Source organism: Schistocerca gregaria, chromosome 7 (assembly GCF_023897955.1).
Source record: "Schistocerca gregaria isolate iqSchGreg1 chromosome 7, iqSchGreg1.2, whole genome shotgun sequence".
NCBI classification, from domain to species: Eukaryota; Metazoa; Arthropoda; class Insecta; order Orthoptera; family Acrididae; genus Schistocerca; species Schistocerca gregaria.
The window spans coordinates 406,613,525-406,637,584 of NC_064926.1; the positions used below are offsets into that span (position 1 = coordinate 406,613,525).

Here is a 24,060-nt window from a genome sequence, read left to right on the forward strand (position 1 = left end):
AGTACAAAAGAATTCTACGAAAATTTTTCACAACAAGATTTTCCATACCTGCACCAAGAAGCCGCGAGAGTTATGTCCATGTTCGGGTCGACATATGTTTGTGAAAGATTTTTCTCGGTGATGAAAATGAATAAATCAAGATTTCGATCAAGCATGAAAATCTTCGCAACTGTTTGCGTTTGTCAATGAGCCGTGCCATCGTGCCCGATATTAACTGTATCATTTCTCATGACCAGTGATAAACGTGTTTGGATTTATTCCTTTCATAATTAAAAATTGTTTACTAACTGTGCATTATTGCCTTATTTTGCTCCATGTTACATTATTACCAGGAAAATTGGTCATTAAACCGATTGTTCAATGTCTACTTACATTTAGGTTTTTTTTTATTGTGTGAAGTGCTACGCTTATCTGAAGTCGATAAAACATAACATTCATCTAATTGTCGGTTATTATGCAGACTTCAGACGGAAGAACTGATGAAAGATATAGTAATAATGGGATTGAAATAACAAGTGATCATAGAGAGGTCTGCGGTTATCATTCTGTTCAGAGGTCAGTGAGACAAAAATTATGTGGGTGTAACTGAGGGCACCGAGTTTTAGTTATAGGAAACCTTGCATTAGTTTAATGTTATTTGAAATCATGAATAAGGTTCGTTGGAAGTCGCTAAGTGGTCTCTTTCTTAAATACTAGATCAAAAACATTACGCGTATATATGTGCCGTCAGTCAAGCTGCCTTCATAAAAACCCACGGTTATTAACTGTATTACTTGTCTTACTGGGTTAAACTGTTAACGAAAGTAGATGTTTCAATGAGTAGACTGTGACAGTATTATAAATGCTTAATACGCGAAATACCTTCCCATGGTTGGCTTACAAGCTGTGGAAAATGCGCCGGTACAGAGTATCCCAGCAAGTGGATAAAGCGACATCTGTGCGTAGAGACATACACTACATGAACGCTGACGGCTGCGGCGTGCACGCTGTGACCCGGAGGTTGCACATGTGCAGGAGCACCGCACGCTTGCAGAGTTTCTGGCCGGCCCTGGCCTACGGTCACGCTTTCTGTCGAAGGGTGCCCTAATGGCAGGCACCGGCACCTATTATTTCGACGCCCTGTTGAGTCATTATATGACGTGTCCAGACAATGGTTTCTATCCTCTGTTTGGTCCTCGAGTTACTCTGTACAATTCCTTCGAAGTTTGTCGCAACATTTCCAGGGCATCCTGTATAAGGTGAAACGTTGTTAGCAAATGATCAAAAAATTCTTGACTGATTTACTTCAGTTTCTTACGCAACTAATAAATATTCGGACAGACATACGATATACATTTTGTAAACCTTGATGTCTATGTTTTCAGTTAGAGGTGAGCGAGAGAAAGAAAACGCTGTGATCTGCTATGAAAATCTCTGATTTCATTACTAGCACAACCTCTGTGACTCTCATCCATTTTGTAGCTTTTTATGTCAAATTCAGTGACTTAGGTGTTAATTACGTCATCGTGATAACGAATGGGACAGTAATATTAAATACATAATAGTGCAAAAACCATGTTTAAGAAATTATGCTTATGGAACTAATGAGGTGCAGCATGGGTTTTATGGGCATAAGTGCATGTGTAACGTCTCAAACAGTCTAATGGCTGCTCATTTCCTTGATCATCGCCTCTTATTATACTAAATGTAAATTTGTAGCGTCTGTCTGAGTTCTATGTTGCTGGATGAAGTTCTCCCATTCTACTACGAAAGCAAGTTCACGTAATTTTCTGTGAACATTTTCATGAAATACTAATAAGTGCAATATATTTTGTTATCTTCATCGCACATTCACAGATGATGACTGGTTTCGATTGCTCGAGCAGGCATCCTCAAATAATTAAAATTTCTTTACTGTGAATAACTCGTCATGTGCAGCAGGAACATGTAGCGGGTGAGTTTTACTAACACAGTACATGTTGGTATTACATGTGATGACTTGCTTATCGTAACGACATTTCTATCTATTGAATATGGTTGCTAGAACAGTAGAAACTAGTCATCATTTTATAAATGAGCAATCAACTCAAAAATATTTTACATTGAAGTTGGAAAACCTTGACTGTGCAAGTCTTATAACACTAATAACTGCATTTTTATGTGTGTTCCCAAATTGGTATGTTTCATTGATTCCCTACACCCTCTAGTTACTGAAGCAATATTATAATTTTGCCCGTTGTTCTTCTTTCGAAACAGTCAGACTCAGGTAGAGCGATAGATCCCAATATTCCAAAAACGACAGTGTCTCAGTATTCTGGCTGGAACACAAACCCTACCTAGCACCTACACCTTCAGCTAAACGTCTCTCTTCCTTAAATTTTAAGTCCCTGCTAATTACTGCTTCAAATGTGACTTCTTTTGTGTGCCCTTAATATAATGATGAGTTAATAGGTAGCCATTTGCGATGTTCAATAGGAATAAGTCGTGTATTCTACATTCTATTCCAGTCGAAAACCCTGATTCTAAGGTGTTCTTTCATTGAAGGGCTATGATAAGGGCTAGTAGGGATTAATTGGTATGTTTTTGATCGCTTTGGGACCTTGTTCAACAAATGATTCAACGAAAGGAATAAACGGACTGAAAACCCCCAGCCAACATGAATCATCCAGTGTTATATATCATTTTCGATATACAGTTGCTCTTGACACATGCCTTATGCGAAAAAATTTGTAAGGATACACTTAGAGCTACTCACCTATTCTTTTATAAATGTTAGAGTATCCAGACCTAATTGTATCAATAAATCACGGACTATAAACTATTTAAACTTGAGTCAAGGTCAAGCAGAGCACGATAGGAAGGTGAAGATCTCCTACCTCAAACTGCAAAATACGCTCCTGGGCAGCCAGGTTTTCCTCCTCGTCGTTGTAAGGTTCGTACCAGTTGGTGCTCACCGTGATGCCGATTCTGCCTGCAAAAGATACGGTAAAATAAATCACAGTAGATTACACCGCCAACAAATGATGTAGCATCAGGGACCGTCCTACGCTTTTACTGATGTAAAAGAGACTCCTTAGTTCTCCATTGCATGATGAATTCTTTTGCAAGTCTTCTTTCCTATGTAGAAGGTCCCATTCGTCTACCTACCACTTTCAAAGCCCATATGAATACAATATAAGATTTTCTGTGCCATGCCGCACCGGATTAGCCGAGCGGTCTCAGGCGCTGCAGTCATGGTCTATGCGGCTGGTCCTGGTGGAGGTTCGAGTCCTCCCTCAGGCATCGATGTGGGTGTTTGTCCTTAGGATAATTCAGGTTAAGTAGTGTGTAAGCTTAGGGACTGGTGATCTTAGCTGTTAAGTCCCGTCTCAGTGTCTACGGATGGATTTTGTTAATGTCACTCCTCAATTCACTTACACTGTTCAGCCAGAACATTATGAACGTCTGCCGTATAACTGGTATGTCCACCACAGTTAACAGCGGCGACGCGTCGGGACGTAGAAGTAATGAGACCTTGGTCGGTCGCTGAAGGGAGTTGGCACCACATCTGGACATACAAGTCACCTAATTCTCGCAAATTCTGAGGAGGGGCCGATGAGCTCTGACGTCACGTTCAATCTCATCCCAGATGTGTTCGATCGGGTTCAGATATGGCGTGCTATGAGGCCAGCACAGCCACTGTATTCCTCGAACCACTAAATCACACCCATGATCTTGTGACACGGTGCATTATCTTGTTTAAAAATGTCACGGCCGTCGGGAAACATGATCGCCCACAAGGGGTGTAAGTAGTCTGCAACCAGTGCACGATACTCCGTGACGTCATGGTGCCTTGCACGAGCTCCGCCTAACCAATGAGTGCCCACATGAATGTTTCCCAGAGTATAATGAAGCCAGCGCCAGCTTGTCTCTGTCCCACAGTACAGATGTCAACAAGTTGTTCCCCTGGGAGGCGATGAATTTGCGGCCTTCCATCGGCATGATGAAGAAGGCATCGAGATTCACCAGACCATTCAACGCTCTGCCACTGCCTCAATTTCCAGTGTCGAGGATTACGTGCCCATTTTAGTCGTAGTTGCAGATTCCGTTGTGTCAACATTGGCACATGCTTGGGTCATCGGCTGAAGTGGCACGTCGTTGGGAGTGTTAGGTGCACAGTGTCTTCAGACACATTTATACGCTGCCGAGCAGTTAGCCGAATGACCTGTTTTATCAGTCTGCCCAACCTACGACATCCGACATCTGTAATGAGGGATTTTCGCCCAGTCCCATGCCCTATGGACGTGCTTTCAATTGGTTTTGCCACTTGTTGAAAACAGTCACCACAGCACCCCCTGAACGCCCGACAAGTTGTGTAATTTACGAAATGATCATACCGAGCCACCGGATCACCACAATCTGCCCTCGTTCAAACTCAGATAGATCGCGAACCTTCCCCATTCTGCTCACAGACAGCACGCTCACCTACTACATACATCGAACTGGTGTTTGACTAGCAGTCATTCCTCGCCGTTTGAGACTGCTAGAGCCTGGATGAGGTTATATCGATAGTGGGTCGCTGGTCATAACTTTCTGGCTGATTAATGTATTTGTTCCTCGGCTTCCTTGACACATGAAATAGCTTTTTTAAAAGGAAAACGATAAGTGCTTTTGTAAAATATTCATACACAGAACATTTTTGGAAATATACTGACAAGTTATCAAGGACCGGAATAAGAAATCAACGCATTGGGTAGGTACCTTAAAAAATGTACAGGAATATACTATTTACAGTGGACTATGAGTAACCATTAGTTGTAAATTGTCTTGGGCTGAGTCTCGAAAACATGAACAACAAGCTTAAGATAAGAATATTTAGGAAACATAAGTTAACAGGCCCAGAAAATGATAAGACCTCTTGCCACCCTCATAAACATACATCAGCTTTCTTCAAAAATTCTGTGCGTAGGGCTAACTGCATTCCGCTAATTCCTAACAATAAGGATAAATGGATGAAAATAATTAGGCATGTAGCGGCAGAAAATGGGTTTAACGCAGGTTTAATAGGACAAATGCAGCGGTATGGCACATAAACCAACAAGGCGAGAAAACCCTCAGAAATACAGGTTGGTGTCATATTCTTGAATTATTTCATATAAAATGGAGAGGTGAAAATTGCATTCAGGACGGACAACAAATTGGAATAGAGGCTAAAGCATAAGACTGGCATAGTGGAGAAATGGATGGAGTAAGAGGTAGGTTATGAAAGAAAGTGACAGCATGAAATGTCATTCACTGTTGGCAGGTCCATCTAATTCGATACGTGTTTTAGTCTAGCACAGAGCAGTTTTCTCTTCTCTAATATTTTGTTAAAGGAAAGTTTTAAGGTAATATGAAGATGCTCCACGAAAGTGAAAGGCGTTGTTAATAAAAGAGCAAGTTGCAACCAAGAATGTTTTTAATTGAGATAAAGAGTAAGGATTGTAAAATGAAGTACGAGGGCCAAATGGGAAGAAACTTTAAGGTAATGTTTAAAGAACTCAATAATAAAGCGAATGGCTTATTGATGGTGAAAATGCACCTCAGGAGTGAGAGTGAGCGTGAGCGTATTGTACTTTGAGGATAAAGGGTGTTTGCCATCAAATTTGGAGGAAGTGGGTATTTTTTGTGTTTTTAGAGAGGAACGCTTGTTCTTTGAGAAGACAGAAATGTCCATGGGTCATTTCTGCGCCCACTTTAGCGATGTTCTCCCTTGGAAACAGCCAACAACTTCAGATGGCTCTGAGCACTATGGGACTTAACTGCTGTGGTCATCGGTCGCCTAGAACTTAGAACTACTTATATCAAACTAACCTAACGACATCACACACATCCATGCCCGAGGTAGAATTCGAACCTGCGACCGTTGCGGTCGCGCGGTTCCAGACTGTAGCGCCTAGCATCGCTCGGCCACCCCGGCCGGCAGCCAAAAACTTATTCCAATTACCGGCGTTAGGTTTAATGTTTTCGGTTGGTCATTCTGTATCGATGCACACGATGCAACATAGGTGTAGTGATGGTTCGTAGAATTTACTACGACTTGGCATATGATGTTCCTAGCGCTGCAGGAACGTGCTATCTTTTATAGGTGAAAGAGACTGCCTTCACTATACACCTGAGCCTTGAGAGTATAATACGTCAACATGAGCTCTCCTATGAAGAGTTTCATGTTTGACAATGACTGTTGGCTGCTGGATTTTTACTTCCGATGTTATTAATGGCACAGACGTTTTTGCGAATGTTACATTACAGGACGATAGAAGTATTTTTAGATGTGTGTCAGTACGTATAGAATTACGGTCTGTTGAGTTGTTTCCTTGTTTTATAGCACTTAATAATGGGATTATGTAGTCCCGAAACAAGTAGCGGTAAAAATATCACACGTTTGGCAATTTGTGCAAAACACTGTCAATACGGTGTTGTTTTTATCTTTCATTTTATTTGATGAATCAATAATGATTGCACTTACTATAAACATATTTGCGTCTTGTACAGGAGAAGTAGAATATCTCACATCATTTTCGGGTAGAATGCGACAGCACTTTACACGAGGGCACTTGAACAATTCTCGTACGCTTTGATGCCGAAGTTGACGGCTTCTCCTTTTAGCATGGAGAAATTTCTTTCTTTATTTGCGAGATCACTAAGTAAACCGCAGATATACATAGTCTTTTATACAGTTTCGTCGTCAGTACCTATCATGTAACAAACTCGTACTTTTGATGACATGCTCGCTATAAAACATCTCCAAGTGTGACAATAATGATCACTTGAGAATGTCACTTGATCCTGTCTGAAATGGAAAACACTGAAAACTAAGCACACTACGCAAAAAAGCAACGTATTCCACAAAATTCGTCTGAAACATTTTGTTAATGGCCTAGTATTTAGAGAGGAACTGAAACAGACATAAAAGTCGCGAAACCATTCCAGAAGCGTCGCATAACGTGGAGCAGGTATGTCTCCTGCCTACATTTCAGCATAATGAATATGAAAATCAATATTACAGAATAACGGAGCAGCGCATAGATATTTAATTACGAAAACTGCGGAATCGGAAACGAAGTTACATCTGATACCTACAGACTGAATTCCGTGCGGAACACCAGCAATGACTGGAAATTCTTTTTACCCCGGGATCCAAATGCTTCCAGGGATAAAATGAAACTACTGACGAGAAGAGCCATTTGATAGTCAGAAAGGAAAACAACATAGTTTATCAAAATATTGTGACAGATGCTGGTACACAGCCCGACAGACTTCTGCTTCAAGAAAAGACTTGTTGCAGTAGATAAGGTAACCCCCATCACCCACAGATCTTGTCGTGACTTGCGAGACTCAACGATACAGATGACCGTACCGTAGGTGCAACAGCAACGGAAGAGTGTCTGTGGAAAGCCAAGACAAGCCAATGTTTCCTCAAGAGGAACTGCCGCCTTTTCAGCAGGCAACAGTCTTAACGACTGACTGATTTGGCTTTGTAACATCTCGCCAACATGTTGTTGCTGTGCTGGTACTGCGAAAGAACGAAAGCAAGAGGAATTATAGCCGTTATTTTTTGTGAGTTTATGCGGCTCTGTTCTATGGCTTAATGATGATAGCATCCTCCTGGGTAAAATATTCGGAAGTGGCGAAGTCCTCATTCATATCTCCGAATGGAGAGCAACAACAGCTATGAGAAGTAATCTTGGGTGTTAATAAACAGCTTCAGCTGTATTGTTATTGGATCACTATCGGTTTCGTGGCACAAAAAATCTTCAGGTTAACACCTGTATAACAGTAAATCCAGAAGGAATAACAACCCTGAGATATAAACTCGTATGGCAAGTTACATAAAGATTTTAAAAATAATTTTAAAAATATTAAAAACTTTTATATAAGAATATCAAAATGTTATGTGAGTACTACCAACGAGATTGGCAGGAAGTCCACAATGGCCAATCAGATACGGATAGAGGAAAAATGAGATTGACGAGAAGTCCAAAATGGCTGATTAGATATGAATAGAGGACAAATGTGAAGCTGTAGAATCATCAACGACTAGGGAAAAGATTGATGCTACCTATAGAAGAGGAAAAATTTGTTAACATGGAGTATAGATTTAAATGTCAGGAAGTCGTTTCTGAAAGTATTTGTATGGAGTGTAACCATGTATAGAAGTGAAACATGGACGATAAATAATTTGGACTGGAAGAGAATAGAAGCTTTCGAAATTTGGTGCTACAGAAGGACACTGAAGATTAGATGGGTAGATCACATAACTAATGAGGAGGTATTGAACAGAATTGGGGAGAAGAGGAGTTTGTGGCACAACTTGACAAGAAGAAGGGATAGATTGGTAGGACATGTTCTGAGGCATCAAGGGATCACAAATTTAGCATTGGAGGGCAGCGTCGAGGGTAAACATTGTAGAGGGAGACCAAGAGATGAATACACTAAGCAGATTCAGAAGAATGTAGGTTGCCGTAGGTACTGGGAGATGAAGAAGATTGCACAGGATAGAGTAGCATGGAGAACTGCATCAAATCAGTCTCAGTACTGAACACCACCACAACAACAACAACAACAACATAGAAACATTAGATACATTTGTAGAAAAGATAAACATTTATATGAGTATAAAGATCCGTTACTAAGCAAAGAAGGGGAGCTGAAGTGGCTGTTCAAGGGAAATGGAGACAAAATTATAGATTTTTTTTCCATTCTTCACTCCAGAAGTGGAGTGGGATGCTCTAAATCCAGACCATTAAAGAGACGCGGTTCTGTTCAGCTAATTATCAGACAGTCTGATAGTAGGGAAGTTTGGGATACCAACTGGGGATAAATGGAGCTGACTAGTTCCTACAGTCACCTTACAATCAACGGAAACCTTCCGAAAACCTTAGTTGTAATCGGGGCAATAGAGCCATATTAATATATTTCTGGGACCTTGTTTGTCGCTGAGGGCGTTCACCTAGCCCAAAATAAAATTTTATGTGGCTGTGAAGTGTATATACGTTCTTTAAATAACTTTACGGGAAGGCAACCGGATGATCTCGTTGAAAGCCGCCGATATTGCGACTGGTGACCAACCTGTCATTTTCAGGGCAAAAGTGCAGCAACTACGTGCTGAGCAAGTACATTGTATGTGCTTATGTGTACCTGATCTGAATCGAATCAAATGTTGTTCGGCATTACAGAAAGGCAAGAGGAAGTAAATAAAGAGGGAAGACAGATACGTTACTGGGAGGAGAATTTGACAGAGGATTGAGAGACCAAAGTCGAAGTGACAGCCTTGGAGTAGACGACACTCCCTGAGAGTTACTGACAATCTTGGAATAGCCAGCTGTGTAAAACTGTGCCCCTGCCATGGAATATGTACGAGGTATTCAAAATGAAAATACCCAAGGGAGAATATAGTAACTCCAGTTTCAAAATCGGTAGGCGATGACAGATGTAAATATTTCGGAATTATCGGTTTGATAGGACATGGTTAGAATATAGTGGCGTTAGTTATTTATAGAAGATCAGTTTGGGTTCGGAGAACTGCAAGAACACGTGAGGCAATATGTATCTTACAAATTATTTTAGAAGATAGGCTAAAGGAAGGAAAATCTATATTTATATTCGTTTGTGGATTTAGGGAATGCTTTCTCTAATACTGAGTACAGTAAGATCTTTTAAATTGTGAGTGGAGAATAGATAAGGAATAAGGAGCGAAAGATTAACTACTGTTCTTACGGGAAGCAGACTGCAATCATAAATGTCGAAAGGCATGAAAGGCAATCAGTTGTTGAGAAAAGAAATATGTATAGACTATTCAGTATGTATATTAAGCGAGGTGTGAATGAAACCAAGAAAGCGAGTGCAGAGGGAATTACGGTCCAGGGATAAGAAATAAAAGTTGTGTGATTTTATCAGAGAAAGGAAAGAACTTGAAACGCGAGTTGACACAATGAATAACAATTGATAAGAGTTATAAGATGAATATCTACAGAAGTAAGACAAGGGGAATGGTAATGAAACGTAGTTTAAGTACATCAATATTGCAGATGGACTGAGACTGGGAAATTAAATACTAAAAGTAGTAAAACAGTTTTCATGTTTGGGCAGAAAAGTAACTTATGGTATCTAAAATAGAGAGGATATAAAATGGGGATTGGTGACAGTAGGAAAAGCATTTCACAAAAATTGATATTTGTTAACATCGAATGTTAGGAAGTATTTTCCGAAGATATTCGTTTGAAGTGTAGCCTTGTGTTCAGTCGAAACGAGAATAACAGTGTCTTACAGAAAGAGAATAGAATCTTCTTAAATGTGGGGCCACAGAATAATTTTGAAGATTTTGTGGGTAGGTGGAATAATTAACGAGGACGTACTGAATCAGATTTGAAAGAAACACATCTTTAGGGCACAGCCTGGTGAAAAGATCATGTTGTGAGAAGCATCCCTGTTCATCAAGGAATCGTCAGTTTGTTTACGGATGGATGGATGAATCTCTCAGCAGTTGTCCAGAGATGACGAGTCTCGCATAGACTAGATAGCATGGAAAGCTGCACCAAACCAGTCTTTGGACTGAAGTCTACAACAGCAAATAAACAGAAAATATAAGATTGAAATTTCTAGGGAATTTTACGGGGCATGAGGCTGAGAGACATCTTTATGAGAAAGCACCATCTTCAGGGATGCAACAGTTTTAATCCCGATTCCAAATGATTGTCAATGAAATGATGTATACTGCGTCCACGAAAAGCTGAAGCTCCTTCTGGTGGTCCTGTCGAACCATTCAACACTGCCTCCCCTTCCGCCATAGAAATATAAACTCTGACGCCCTCCAAATTACAGTAGCACAAAAATTGATGTTCATTTTCAACAGATATTACCTGATCTGACAAGAATTTGTACCTGGGAGTTGGGATGGTTTGGGGGGAAGAGATCAAACAGCGAAGTCATCGGTCTCGCCGGATTAGGGAAGGAAGGGGAAGGAAGTCGGCCGTGGCCTGTCAAACGAACCATCCCGGCAATTGCCTGAAGTGATTTAGCGAAATCACGGAAAACCTAAATTAAGATGGTCAGACGCGGGGATTGAAGCGTCGACTTTTCGAATGCGAATCCAGTGTGCTAACCACTGCGCCACCTCGCTCGGTACCTGAGAGTCAAACTGTTCTGAAACGACAGATGTCACGAATCATTACTCGACTGATTTCAAAATAAGTCCTGTCTTCCAGTTTACAGCACCTTTCGAAACGTGTTGTGATCCTTACGATGGTTACTTTGAATACAAATAATCACATACTCTGTCAGCGTCTTCTGTTCGCTGTCAGTTATTTAAACGGATAATTTTTCTAAGTTGTCATGGAAAAGGTCAACTCACCATTCTGTGTGGAGCGGTACTGCTCGTCGTAGAGGCGGTAGACTTTTGCGTGGGCCCTGATGACGGTGTGTGTAGCCAAGTAGTTGCCGATGCCGCGAGCCTTCTGTGATGGAGCCTGGCCTCCGCTTGTTGAGTAGCCACGTACGAACGTGATTGGCTCGTTGAATGTTGTCCACCATTTTACCTACAACAGAGACGTGGTACCGTTATACCGTTAGCCGCCACCGATTTTACATGGTTATATGGCAAATTGTGGGTGGATACTGGATTGCAGCGTCTTAGAATAACTTTCTTGAAAGTATGCTATCTTGCTCGAACATGTTCAGCCCAACTGATGTTGGTACCGATCAGAGAATATGAAATCCACGGTGACAGTTATTGAACTGCATAAAAGAAATGTAAATTAGTTACAAACTACGGCGTGCCCACACTTTATTCAACATGTAAACGTCACTACAGATGTTCGGATTTACGTTATGACATGCTCGATATGTCTGACATCATTGGCGATGATGTGGAGCAGATGAAAAGCGAAATTCTTCATGGACCGCTGAAGCACCTTACATCGAGGCTGCCGCTGACCTCCAGAATGGCTGCTGACACACCAGCCAATGGTTTTGGGTTTTTTTCTGTACACCTTGTCTTTAATACAGCCCCACAAAAAGATCCAGAGAATATGGCGGCCAATCGAGGCCCATGCCATTGGTACCCCACAGCCAGAACGCTGTCCCCAAACTACTCTTCCAGGACATCAAGCACTCTCCTGCTTTGATGGGGTCGAGCTCGTCCTTGCATGAACCACATCTTGTCGAAATCATGGTCACGTTGGATAACAGGGACGAAATTATCTTCCAAAACCTACACATACACTCGGCAGTCACTGTGACATAAAGGAATATCTCACGGATTATTCCGTGAGTGGACATTCCACATCAATCTGTTGAGGGTGAGGAGACTTCCCGATCGCGAAATGCGGATTCTCACTCCCAGAAATTCGCCGATTTCGCTTATTGACGAATCCATCCAAATGAAAGTGGGGTTGGTTGCTAAACCAAACCATATTCATATCAAAATCCTGTTCGTCAATTCTGTGGGAAATAGTGTTGGCGAAAAGCAACCACTGTTCCATGGCCGTTTGGCTTAATAGCTGATGGGTTTGAATTCCGTATGGGACAAGATGAAGGTCGTCAACAAAAGTTCGTCGCAGTGTCTCCCGGTTGATTCCAACCAGTTATGCAACTCGTCTTATCGATTTCTTGGGGCTGGTTTGGAACTCAGCGAGTGTCTTCTCAATGTTTTCAGGCGTTTCCACTCCAACCAGTTATGCAACTCGTCTGATCGATTTCTTGGGGCTGGTTTGGAACTCAGCGAGTGTCTTCTCAATGTTTTCAGGCGTTTTGACTCTTTTTGGATGACCAACACTGTCATCACGAACACTACTCGTTCTTTCAAATTGCGAAACAAATTCTTGATTGTTAGCACAATTGGACCAGTTGTCTTCAGCTGGAACTCGGTCGCAACACTTCCTTTTAGCCGCAGGTGAGCTGTTATTCGTCGCATAGTAGGTCTTCACACGGGCTATACGCTCAGGCTTGCTGTACCGTGACATTTTCAGCTTCTAATGACCGGAAAAATTAAGGCGCTTGAGCATGCGCATACTAATTCCAATCATGCCCCCTGCCAGGTTGAAAGTCCTAACGCAAACCGTTCAGAAATTGTGACAGTTTTACTTCATATTACTCAATAATTGTCACCCTGTATGTTAACATTAGAGAAACGAGTCATATTTGGCTTTCTTGCTTGTGTAAGAGTCAGCTACTGAAAGATTGAAGATTTGAAAAATAGCCGACTCCATGCATTTTTGGCAGTTAATACGAAATTTAGCTCCGTCGTATGTGACATGTGTGACCAAAAAAGTATTTTATATTTTGGGTTCACATGGACTTCATAGTCGCTGAATTGGTTGTGACGATACAAACGTTGAAGGGAGACAAAGTCGTATCACTTACAATTTATGTTTGGCTAGCAAAGACCTACAATCTTTATTTATATGTTACAAAAGCGTAATCTTAGAAGAGATTTAACTCGCTAAAATCTGTAGCGCCTGACTTTCTGTCATGCAGTCACAATGCAGCCCCAATCACTGTTTTCTGGATTACTTAAATAATGTTACTAAAATATCTGACGGACGCTAAAATGCGAAGAACCACATTATCTACTGACATGACTATTAACTGTCGATACATCATGCAGTGGAGAAACGTTTAACTCTACTACACCATCGTGAACAAGAGCTGTCAGAACTTGATTGTAGTCTAGACTCGGGTAAGTACTTGATGCTCTGTGATGTCCATGGTTCTTAAGTAAGAGCTACGTAAGGAATCACAGAATCATTCCATGACGTCAAGGTTTCAAGTGCCCTAGTCTGTCATCTGGAAATAATACGTTACTTACGGAAGGGAGTGTTATTCAGTGTAATTGCTGTCCTCGCTGTAGCGTGAATATCTAGCTCGTTAATAGTTTTATCACTACACCTTCGCTCACGCACGAACTTTATCCGTAAATCTTGGCAATTAATATTATTTTCATTAATTTAAGTGCATTCCTCACAAAGATTGCTTGCATGCAGTCAGCTACAACGGAATCGTTGGAGCAGAAAATACAATTGGAAATACACAGTTCTCTGCCAAAGACAAAGAAAATGAATGATTCGTGGATAAGTGTTGAAAGTGCCAAATATTTGTCTTTCAAATAACAAAAAATTTAGCGACAGAAAACATCTTTAATTGTATCACAATGTACTAATGTATCCATCGTTTTCTTTCACGGGTGTGAAAAAAATTTTCTACTTTTACTTTACACTCTGTCGTGAACTGGGATCACCTAACAGCCGATGTGTCTTAAAATCATTTTCAGTTTTGCTGCCACCTCTTCCTTGTCCTGTTCTGTAACTATACCGCGCAACATAATTAAGGAGTCAGTCTTTCGGAACACCGTAATTTCCTCCCGTTGCGACTAATAAGTTTGAAATTTCACTCAAAAGTGCCTGCAGCGTCTCTCTGTAACTGTTCAAAAGCGTGGAGCCCTTGCGATGTCACACTGTGGGTCCACGAAACATAAAAAATCATGGATTCGCCATACTCGAAAAAAGCCCAAAAGTCAGAATTTCGTGTTATATGTAAAATGTGTTAATGGTGTCACATTCGCACCAAATTTCACCAAAATTCTGGTCAAATCACCACGGACGTGTCACACGATGGGATGATCGGCTTAAACACATTTAACTCTTTTTGCTGCCTCTGCGATGAAGGTCAGAACCGCGAGACTGAGAGTTGAAATTAAGTGGGTTTTTGTGTGTGGCCGTGGAAAGCATTTCAATCACACTGACGCTTATAATCAACACTAGAAGGCCTAAGGGGTTGGCATAGCAGGCGTCAATGAAATCACAGCCGGCCGGGGTGGCCGAGCGGTTCCAGGCGCTTCAGTCTGGAACCGCACGACCGCTACGGTCACAGGTTCGATGTCCTTAGGTTAGTTAGGTTTAAGTAATTCTAAGTTATAGGGGACTGATGACCTCAACAGTTATGTCCCATAGTGCTCAGAGCCATTTGAATGAAATCACATCTTTCCCTGTGGCGTTGATTCCCACACATTTCGCCGTCGAAAAACAATAGTTTGCTATTTGATGATCAACAGGAAGACGTTCCTGACAATCTTTGATCCTGCTGACATCTCCCTGACGCTTCAAACCGTCTCTATGGACATCGTAGGCTAACAACCCTATTTAACGTGACCTCAACAATCTTCAGTGTGAGGGCAATTTTTGCTTTGTTATCGACGTTGAAACCGCTATGTATCGTTCAAAAACCTCCGACGACATGTGAACTTGACCCAAAGCAGGAAACGGTAATTACGCTTTTTCAGTGCTCCTGTGGACAGATCATGGAACGGTGTGACACTGACAAATGCGTGGATACAAGGATAAAGCCTACCCTCTTCCCGTTCAGCATTATTCTCCGTGGCACCCTCCCTGATTCCCTGATTTATTGAGGATTCTTAAAATGTGCATTTCCATAAGAAACCTGCGAAGTAGTCGTAGGCACCTGCAGGCAGGAAAATGACATGAGAGGTGTGTCAAGTGGTTGCCTGCCTGCAAACGCTTAGGGTTACTTTGTAGGGTTCTCTGTAAAGGCGCATTTATAAAATTCTCAATAAATGGGGGTGGGAGCCACCGAGGGTTTTACCGAATTTGGAAGTTGGGTGTGGGTTTCTTAGGGGGAATCTTCACCGTTTAATTCACTCATGTCTCAATGTCGCAGCCTTCCGTGATCACACCAAAGGAGAGTGTGAAACAGTAGCACTGAAAAAGCATAAACACCCTTTGCTGCTTCGGACAACGTTCAGACTTCGTCGAATGGTTTCGAACGATCCATAGTGGCTCTATCCTGTACACAAAATCACAAAACGCTCACGCAATGCGTTCCAAATGAGTTATATCAAATTCAGTGGGGTTACCAGGTTACGATGTCGTTGGAGATGGGTTGAAGCGTCCGGGAGATGTCAGCAGTATCAAAGATGGTCAACAAAGTCTTTCTGTTGCTCATCCGTCTCACAGCAAAAAAGGCGTTTTCGACCGCGAAATGTGTAGGAATCAATGTCCGAAGGAAAGGTGTGATTTTATCGACGCTCCTTATATGCCAGATCCTGAGACCTTTTCTTGCCGATTGTGATTGACAGTCTGCCTAAAATGTTCTCCTTGGCACTCATAAGAAAGCCGAGTGATTTCAACGCCGGGCATCGCGTTCCACCACAGAGGCGTCATAAGAGGGGATGAACAGTGGGTAACAGAGGGTGTGGTGGCCTTCCCATCACGCAAAACGTCCACGGTGGCGTTGAGCCGAATTCTGGTGAAATTTGGTTGCCAATGTGAGATCACTAATCCATTACGCACGTCCGAATAACTTCTGAGCTATGGTGTCTTTTCACTTGCGTCGATATCTTGCAGTTTGAAGTGTCTACGAACCCGACGGTGGCGCTCCAGGGCGCCACACTTTTGTTCCACTACAAAGGAAGGTTATAGTCACCTTTGAGGAAAATTTCAAACACCTGCGTCGTGATGGGAGACGGATATGTGGTTTCAATAGTGTAATATGCCGCGGATGCTGTGAGTAATTCCATTACCCTTATTTGTTCAACCAGATCCTGCAAAAGTGGAATTCCGTGACTATATAACATTAATCATCTTTGCCGTCACCTGACCCTACATGGTACTGTCAATACATATTCTCAACCACTGATATTCACCAGTTATTCATATGGCATGAATTATACGAACCGACGTTTCTTATGAGCTCAGTTACAGGTGCCTGACTGCATGTTCACATTAAGTGAAGTACACGTTTCATTTTTCTAGACTAATATCCGGTTTCCAGTTCTTACATGGAGGTGAATCTTTGTATCACTACGACGCTAGATTCATAACCACTTGAAAACTGCCTTGGTCACTAAAAGAAGTCATGGTGCTCGAAAATGAAATTGCAGCTGGTGTGGTTATTTGTTTATAAGGAATCACTGAATTTGGGAACCTATCATGCTAAACATGATGCACATAGAAACGATGTTTTTTAAAAGACCTGGCTGTTCGTTACCGAAACCATAATCACATCGGAGAGAACGAGTTATATTTAAAAGCCTGAAATCGCAGCTGTTATTTAGTTCTCTTTCAGTTTTTCATCTGAGCCTGAAGCGTTGTTAACTACGAATGTACATCATTAACGTTACTATCAACTGTTCCAAATAATGGAGAAATAAATCAGTTTAGCTCTTACAGTCTACGTCTACATCTACATCTACATACAGACTCCGCAAGTCACCGCATGGCAGAGGGTACCCTGCACCGCTACGAGTCATTTCCTTCGCTGCTCCACTCGCAAACAGAGCGAGGGTAAAACTACTATCTATATGTATCGGTACGAGCCCTGATTTCTCTAATCTTATCTTCAAGGGCCTAACGCGAAATGTACGTTGGAGGCAGTAGAATCGTTCTGCAGCCAGCCTCAAAAGCCGGTTCTCTAAATTTCCTCAGTAGAGTTGCTCGAAATGAACGTCTCCTTCCCTCCACAGACTTCCATTTAGTTCCGGGTGTTTGCGTGATCTCCGAGCCCAACGGAAACAAATCTTGCAACCCAGCTGTGAATTGCTTAGATGTCTATGGCCTAGTGCGCATCCCAAACACTCGACCACTACTCAATAATGTGTCGTAGTAGTATCCTACATACGGTCTCCTTTAAAGATGATACACACTTTCCTACATTTTCTGTACGTCAGTCTTTTTAGAGATGGTTGCGGGACTCAGCTATCCGGTACAGGGTGTCAAATTAAACATCTTTCAGCCGTCTACTTTCCGATCATATTTTATTTGACAACCAGTTTCAGCATTTTACTACGCCATTTTTCCTAAAATTCTCCTAATGAACCGAAGTCAATCACTCACCTTTCCTACTACAATCCTAATATCCTCATTAAATTTCATACTGCTTCGAACCGTTACGCCTAGTCATTTAATAGACGTGACTATGTGAAGCAGTACACTTCTGATTCTGCAGTCTAACATTATTGCTTTGTTTCTCCTACACATCTGCTTTAACTTACATTTTTCCACATTTAGAGCTAGTAGTCATTCATCTCAGCAACTGTAAGTTTTGTCTAAGTCATCTTGCACCTCCTACAGTCAGCAAATGACGACACCTTCCCATTCATCCCAACATCGTCATCAAACAGTAGCAGTTACCCTGTCCGAAAGGTCATTTATGTATATGGAACATAACAACGGTCCTGTCAATCTTCCGTATGGCACTCTTGACGATGCCCTTGTTTCTGATGACGCTCACCGGTCGAGGACAACACACACTTTACTTGCGCGCTCACCAGCGAGATTGTCGCCCCAGGCAGGGACAAAAACCTTTCAAAGCAAACAACATAACGAACAGATTCAGTTGACAACTACCTTCCAGCCGCTGTAAAACTTCGTGAAATTGGTGCTCACTGAACATCTTTAGTGTCAGGCTTATTTTATATCCTCCTCCGATTGAAATCGTCACGCATTGTGAAAAGTTATAGCTGCTACCTTCTCCGTTTGAAAGCTGATCATCTCCAACACTTTTGAGGTTAAACTGATCTTCAGGTCTCCCATCCGTTCATGTCATACGACTATAAATTAACTTTTTAGCTGATTATAGCTGAAAGCATTGGAAGTAGCGGAATGGGTGGACCATTTAAGGTTCTGAAGTTGGCTGCGGCGTACAGAAGAAACTACTGTGGTCAATGATACCCTTGCCTTCATGAAAGGTGTCGTAGATGATCTATGTTACACGTAAACCTAAGGCCAACATTTAATTTTGTCCTGACTCGTGTCTGTTGCTCAACAATTCATCATCATCATTATCATCAATCCATCCACTGCTAGATAAGTGCTTCCGCGCAATAATCTTCAGCACTCATATTGCTCCTGCACTCCGCTTCCAGAGTATCGTCTTATTAATTCAAGTACGAAAATTTCTTGCTCTTTCTACCATCCACTTGCTTGTCCACAAGTTCCACCAAACTCACTACCATTACGACCTTAATTATGGCTCCACTCTGGCCTGTTCCCTGTTCCACGTTTTTATCTTTGCGCTTGTCCTAGTTATTAACAAAATGCATTTCTCCGTTAGTTTGGTGAACGGTACTTAGTCAACGGTCTTCGCAAGTGAAGTCCATGTCTCACTACCTTAGCCCAAAGAATGGTAGTATCTGGCGATAACAAACTTTTCCGGTACTTGAGAAGCAATTCATTTTATCACTAGGATCCAAGGCTCTTTGTAATCCGTGAAGTGTACCTTTTGAAATGTACATTTTGGAGCAGGTACAATTGGTGGCTTCAGCTGACTAACCACTATTAGTTATCAACTGCTTACATGACTTAGTTGTTAATTTGTACTTTTTTGATATATTACTAATACCTAATTTTAGTTTTACTTTTATCGAGCCTACTCTCAAATTTACCAATTCAGTTTTTCCTTTTAGTACGTCTGTCTGCACAACATACTACGAAATCTATATCGTTGCTGTTAATATTATGGAAATACGTGATGTCAAAGTAAATGTGATATGTAGCCATTTCACTAAACTTGTGCTGTCATTGCACTAAAAGTTCTGTTGTTTCAGAGGTTGCTCTGTTGTTCCTTATGTCACAGGTTCACTTTGCTTGTAACAAGTATCTTACACATTACACAGTTAACTCACCGAAAATTGCTCTGTGGACACCAGATCACTTCCGCATAATAGCGTACGACACAGCTGCTCTCGGTCTTCCAGACGTATCGTGAACTCAGAATTGTTTTTACAAACTATTTGTCTTGAAATTAAAAGAGATATTAGGTTTTATCAACATCGCAGATGACTACGAAACATGAGAATAAACAGATATAACTCCAGTTCTTATTACTTTCCCACAAACAACAGATTTTCATCTGGCATGCAATATGACGTTATCTTCCTTCACTGCCCACATAATATCCCTGTTCTCGTAGTCAGCTGACAATAAAATGTATGTGGAATGGAGTTCAAATCTTAGTCTCATCTTTCTGAGTTAAGTTTTCCATCATTCACTACACCGATTCAGGCGGAAGCCGAGATAGTTACACTCAGAAGGCCGATTTATTTTCCTGTAGTTTTGGAGTCCGCGCTTGCAGCACGTTTGGAAAAACTTGGAATCGGCAGTGAGTTAAACGCTAATCTTGGTTCAACTATGAAGGATTAACATTTCAACAGAAAATGCATTCATTTTCCATGCAACTGTCGCTTTCTCGGAATTATTCATTGCTTCCTAGCCTACCACATGAGTCACGCTTAAGAAAGGAATCCCTATAAATGGTGGCAAGACTCTTTAATTTAATGTACATCTTTAATACTGTCTGAGGTAATTCTGAGACTATTTGCTTTGTATAAATTGTTGCTGCTCAGTATCAAGAAGACCCGTGAAACAAATCTGAATACACAGTAACTCACCCTGTCGCCGAAGTTGTCAAAGAGCACCCTGGCGTACTCGAGGAAGTAGTCCGCTAGGATGGGGTTGGGCCAGCCCCCTATGTACTGCAGGGCTTGCGGAAGGTCCCAGTGGTACATCGTCACCTGGAAAGGAGAGAGACTCGCTAAGAACAACACGTCTGATACATTTCCATGGTAACAATCTCCGGACCAAGTAATGTACTAAACATAAAAGGAACAGTAAAACGACTCTCCATTGCCCCGACTCATGCTTAACAACATCACCTTTAACAAAATGAAACTGTTACTGAGGCGTTAGGATATTATTGACGACATAGACAGTAAAGTACCAATAAGGAGAAAGTGATTGAGAGGAAAGCGGCACAGTTTGCCTTGGAAACTAAGAAAAAAGGATACTCGTCTTAAATGTGTTTTAAGGATTACCTTTACTTTTTCAAGCGGTCGAACACCAACAAAATCGGGGCTGGAAAAATAACTTTAAAATCATAAAGACTATGCAAGTGGATACTGAACAGACCATTTCAAGTGATAAATATGTGACTTACATATTATCATATACTGTACTATATTACTCTAAATTATGGGTGAAGCATGTATTGTTAATTAATAAAATAGTAGCCCTGAGGGTGTATTTCATCTGTTCTTTACCTTTAAACAGTAAAAAACAATGTGCTATCGTGGTATCACGAGAAAACCGAGGAGCGTCAGCACCAGCTATGAGGGGCAAAAAAATTCTGAAGTTGGCTTTAATACAAGCCAAAACCGGTAAATAAACAAATATTATGGCAATCTCAACTGTTGATTTTAACCTAAATATAGCACGAGATCGTTTCACTACGTGGACAATGTTGTCTAAATTTATGAAAAAACAAGATTTTCTGCCATGCACTTAAGTGGGATTTGTAGAGTATCCATGCAAATATAAAAACGGTTTAGTTCACTCAAGTGCAGGGAAAAAAACCTAGTATTTTCCCTTTCTCGGTATTATCAGCCTTGTGAATTATGATACAATGCTTCTAGTTAGGAGGGATTTTTCGTCTTACCCAGTAATTACTAATTTTAAAGCTCTGATTTGGCGCAAAAGAAATAAGGGGTCTAATAATCACAGAAATACATTGGTAGGGAACATGCAATGAAAACCTAATGGTAACACTTCGCTACGAAGAAATTAGGCTAGGAACTAACACTTCTTCACCAGACAAATACCTTAAAGAAAATGGAATCAGTCATGACTATGGTAAAAAATAAGGAAAAAAGTTACGGTTAAGACAACTGTAGTTAGTTGTGTACCAGTAGTTAGCTTTATCTTATCTAAATGGTAAGGGAAGGACTTTGTGGTCATCACTATCTTTGCGTTTGGAATATTGCATCAGTGGTTTCCTTTACCTCAAGGCCTTGTTGGTGTTATAAAGCTAGAGTATAGTATGTGTGTGAGTAGAATATAGGGGAACCGGCCTTGGGCCCAATATTTCACCTGACTAGGCTTTTGAATTTTTTGACTGAACATTTTTTCCCGTTCAGCACCGGTAGGGCTTGTTGTATAACTGTGCCATCATGCGCCAGTATTAGTAGCAGAGGGAGAAGTTTGTGGTTACACACACTGCTCCACCCGTAGTCGGATATTTAAGAAATCTGAAGAATAAATAAATTCTTACCACTGGCTGGATGTCGTTCTCCAATAACAGGTTAATGAGGTTGTTGTAGTAGTCGATTCCAGCCTGGTTGATCACGTCCAGGTCCCCGTTGGGCAGAATACGGGGCCAAGAGATGGAGAAGCGGTATACTTTGGCCTGAAACATACCAAAGGAATGTCACAGTAGCACCTCTACAAGATGTGAGGTCAGAAACTAACGTATACAGATACTAACATGTACTGAAAAGGGCTGTATCATTAGACAGTGATGGTGAACTGAGAAGTAGAAGATAAATACTTATCAATAATTAAACCTTGCAGTTTGCAGCTAAACCCTTCATATCTGACGTCTGCAGTAGCGACAGCTGCTGAGACCTATAGCATTTATCGGACTTGACGAGGCCCAAAAAGAGACAGGATTTTACTGAGGTGTCCCACTAAAATACACTGAGGACCTGTTACTTCCATAGGATTAGATATAGAGGGTAATCTGACTTGTAATATTGTTCTTTGTGCTTGGCTGGTATCAGGGTGGAATGTGGTGCACTGTAAGAGGAAGTACCCACACTGTGTGAAAGTTACACAAAGGAAATCCAAGTAAAGGAATGTTTCGGGCTGCCAAAGGAAGAAATGCTATTAGTTCGATTGCAATGTCAAAAAATAATCGGAACAACTATTGAAATTGGTCAGATATCTGTTTGTTGAGGTCAGGTCTAAAGTAAATCTCATTTGATCATTCTTTCAACAAATCCGGTCAACGACTTCGGAAGTACAAGGGACAGGAGCGGTCTGTAAGACAAGTGACTATCAGTTTGGTATCATAGACTATGACTGAAGTAACTGAAAATTTCAAGAGGAGTCAGTAACACTCGTGACGTGTTTCACTGTTAACAATAGAACAAATCTGCATAAGTACTCGCCGTCTGGTGAGGTCAGATATACGATTACATGTAAAAAGTTTGCAAAAGTGACTACAGCCGATTTTGAAATTTATATCTCACGTCTAAATGCATATCGTACCGAATCTGTTGATATATTTTTAGGTATTAAGGTGTCTGGAGATGGTATCTGGGCAGCAATCACACCATTGTTAGTAATATGACGGCCAGTGTTGAGAAACGAGCTGCCTTAGGTTTATCCACACTTTCCGTGGTGAATTCTATCAACAATCCCCTGGGCTATGGCTAACCCATGTCTCAGAAATATCACTGTTTCCGTGAGAACTAATCCCGCAAGGTATGCCGAACAAGTTCTGTGACGTTTGGAGAGTAGGCGAAGTGGTACTGGCCGAGGTAAAGCTGTTAGGGGGGGTGAGGGGATAGGGGGTAGGAAGGTGCAGAACAGCGGCAGGCGTGTCTGGTTATCTCAGTCGGTAGAGCACTAGAACGTCACAGGTAACTATCCCAGGTTCGAGGAAGTTTCTACAAGCGTTTCCGAATTCGGCAGTTAGGTCTTCATCTTGACCTTTCATTATCTCTTAAGAACCATGATGGTGTCTCCTCTGTCCATCATGATCTATTCGGCAGGATACATTTTCTGACGATCACTATCTCAAAATGGCTTTTTGCACTATGGAACTTAACATCTGAGGTCATCATTCCCCAAGAGCCAGAACTATTTAAACCTAACTAACCTAAGGACATCTCACACATCCATGGCCGAGGCTGGATTCGAACGTGCAACTGTAGGAGCAACTCGGTTCCGGACTGAAGCGCTTAGAACCGCTCGGCCACAGCGGCCATCACTATCTCAATTTCATGAACGTCACAATTACGTCCTCCACATCTATTTGCTCCGTGTTTCAATTTTACCTTTCATTTGTCGCCTAGCAGTGTTATCATGCGCCTCCTCGCTGATCTGTAGATTTAAGAAACTTAATTTTCAAATGCAGATGAATTTATCAAAAACGTTTCTGAGTCTTTATGTTATGTCTTTTATTGTTCTATCTATTCGACTCCCGGCAAGGAGGCACATAGCTAACATTTGCACAACATGATCGTAATGTATATTGCGAATTTCAGTTCCCGTT

General features: G+C 41.4%; 1 protein-coding gene across 1 annotated transcript in view; it reads right to left on the reverse strand.

Moving 5' to 3' along the window:
- Nucleotides 1-24,060, reverse strand: part of LOC126281474 (myrosinase 1-like) — a 58,880-nt gene that overhangs the window by 28,852 nt on the left and 5,968 nt on the right. The window contains exons 3-6 of the mRNA XM_049980470.1: nucleotides 22,054-22,188; nucleotides 20,399-20,521; nucleotides 11,351-11,534; nucleotides 2,856-2,950 (exon numbers count right to left, since the gene is read on the reverse strand). Coding sequence (XP_049836427.1) covers nucleotides 2,856-2,950; nucleotides 11,351-11,534; nucleotides 20,399-20,521; nucleotides 22,054-22,188 — 537 coding nt within the window. The remainder of the gene's footprint in view (nucleotides 1-2,855; nucleotides 2,951-11,350; nucleotides 11,535-20,398; nucleotides 20,522-22,053; nucleotides 22,189-24,060) is intronic.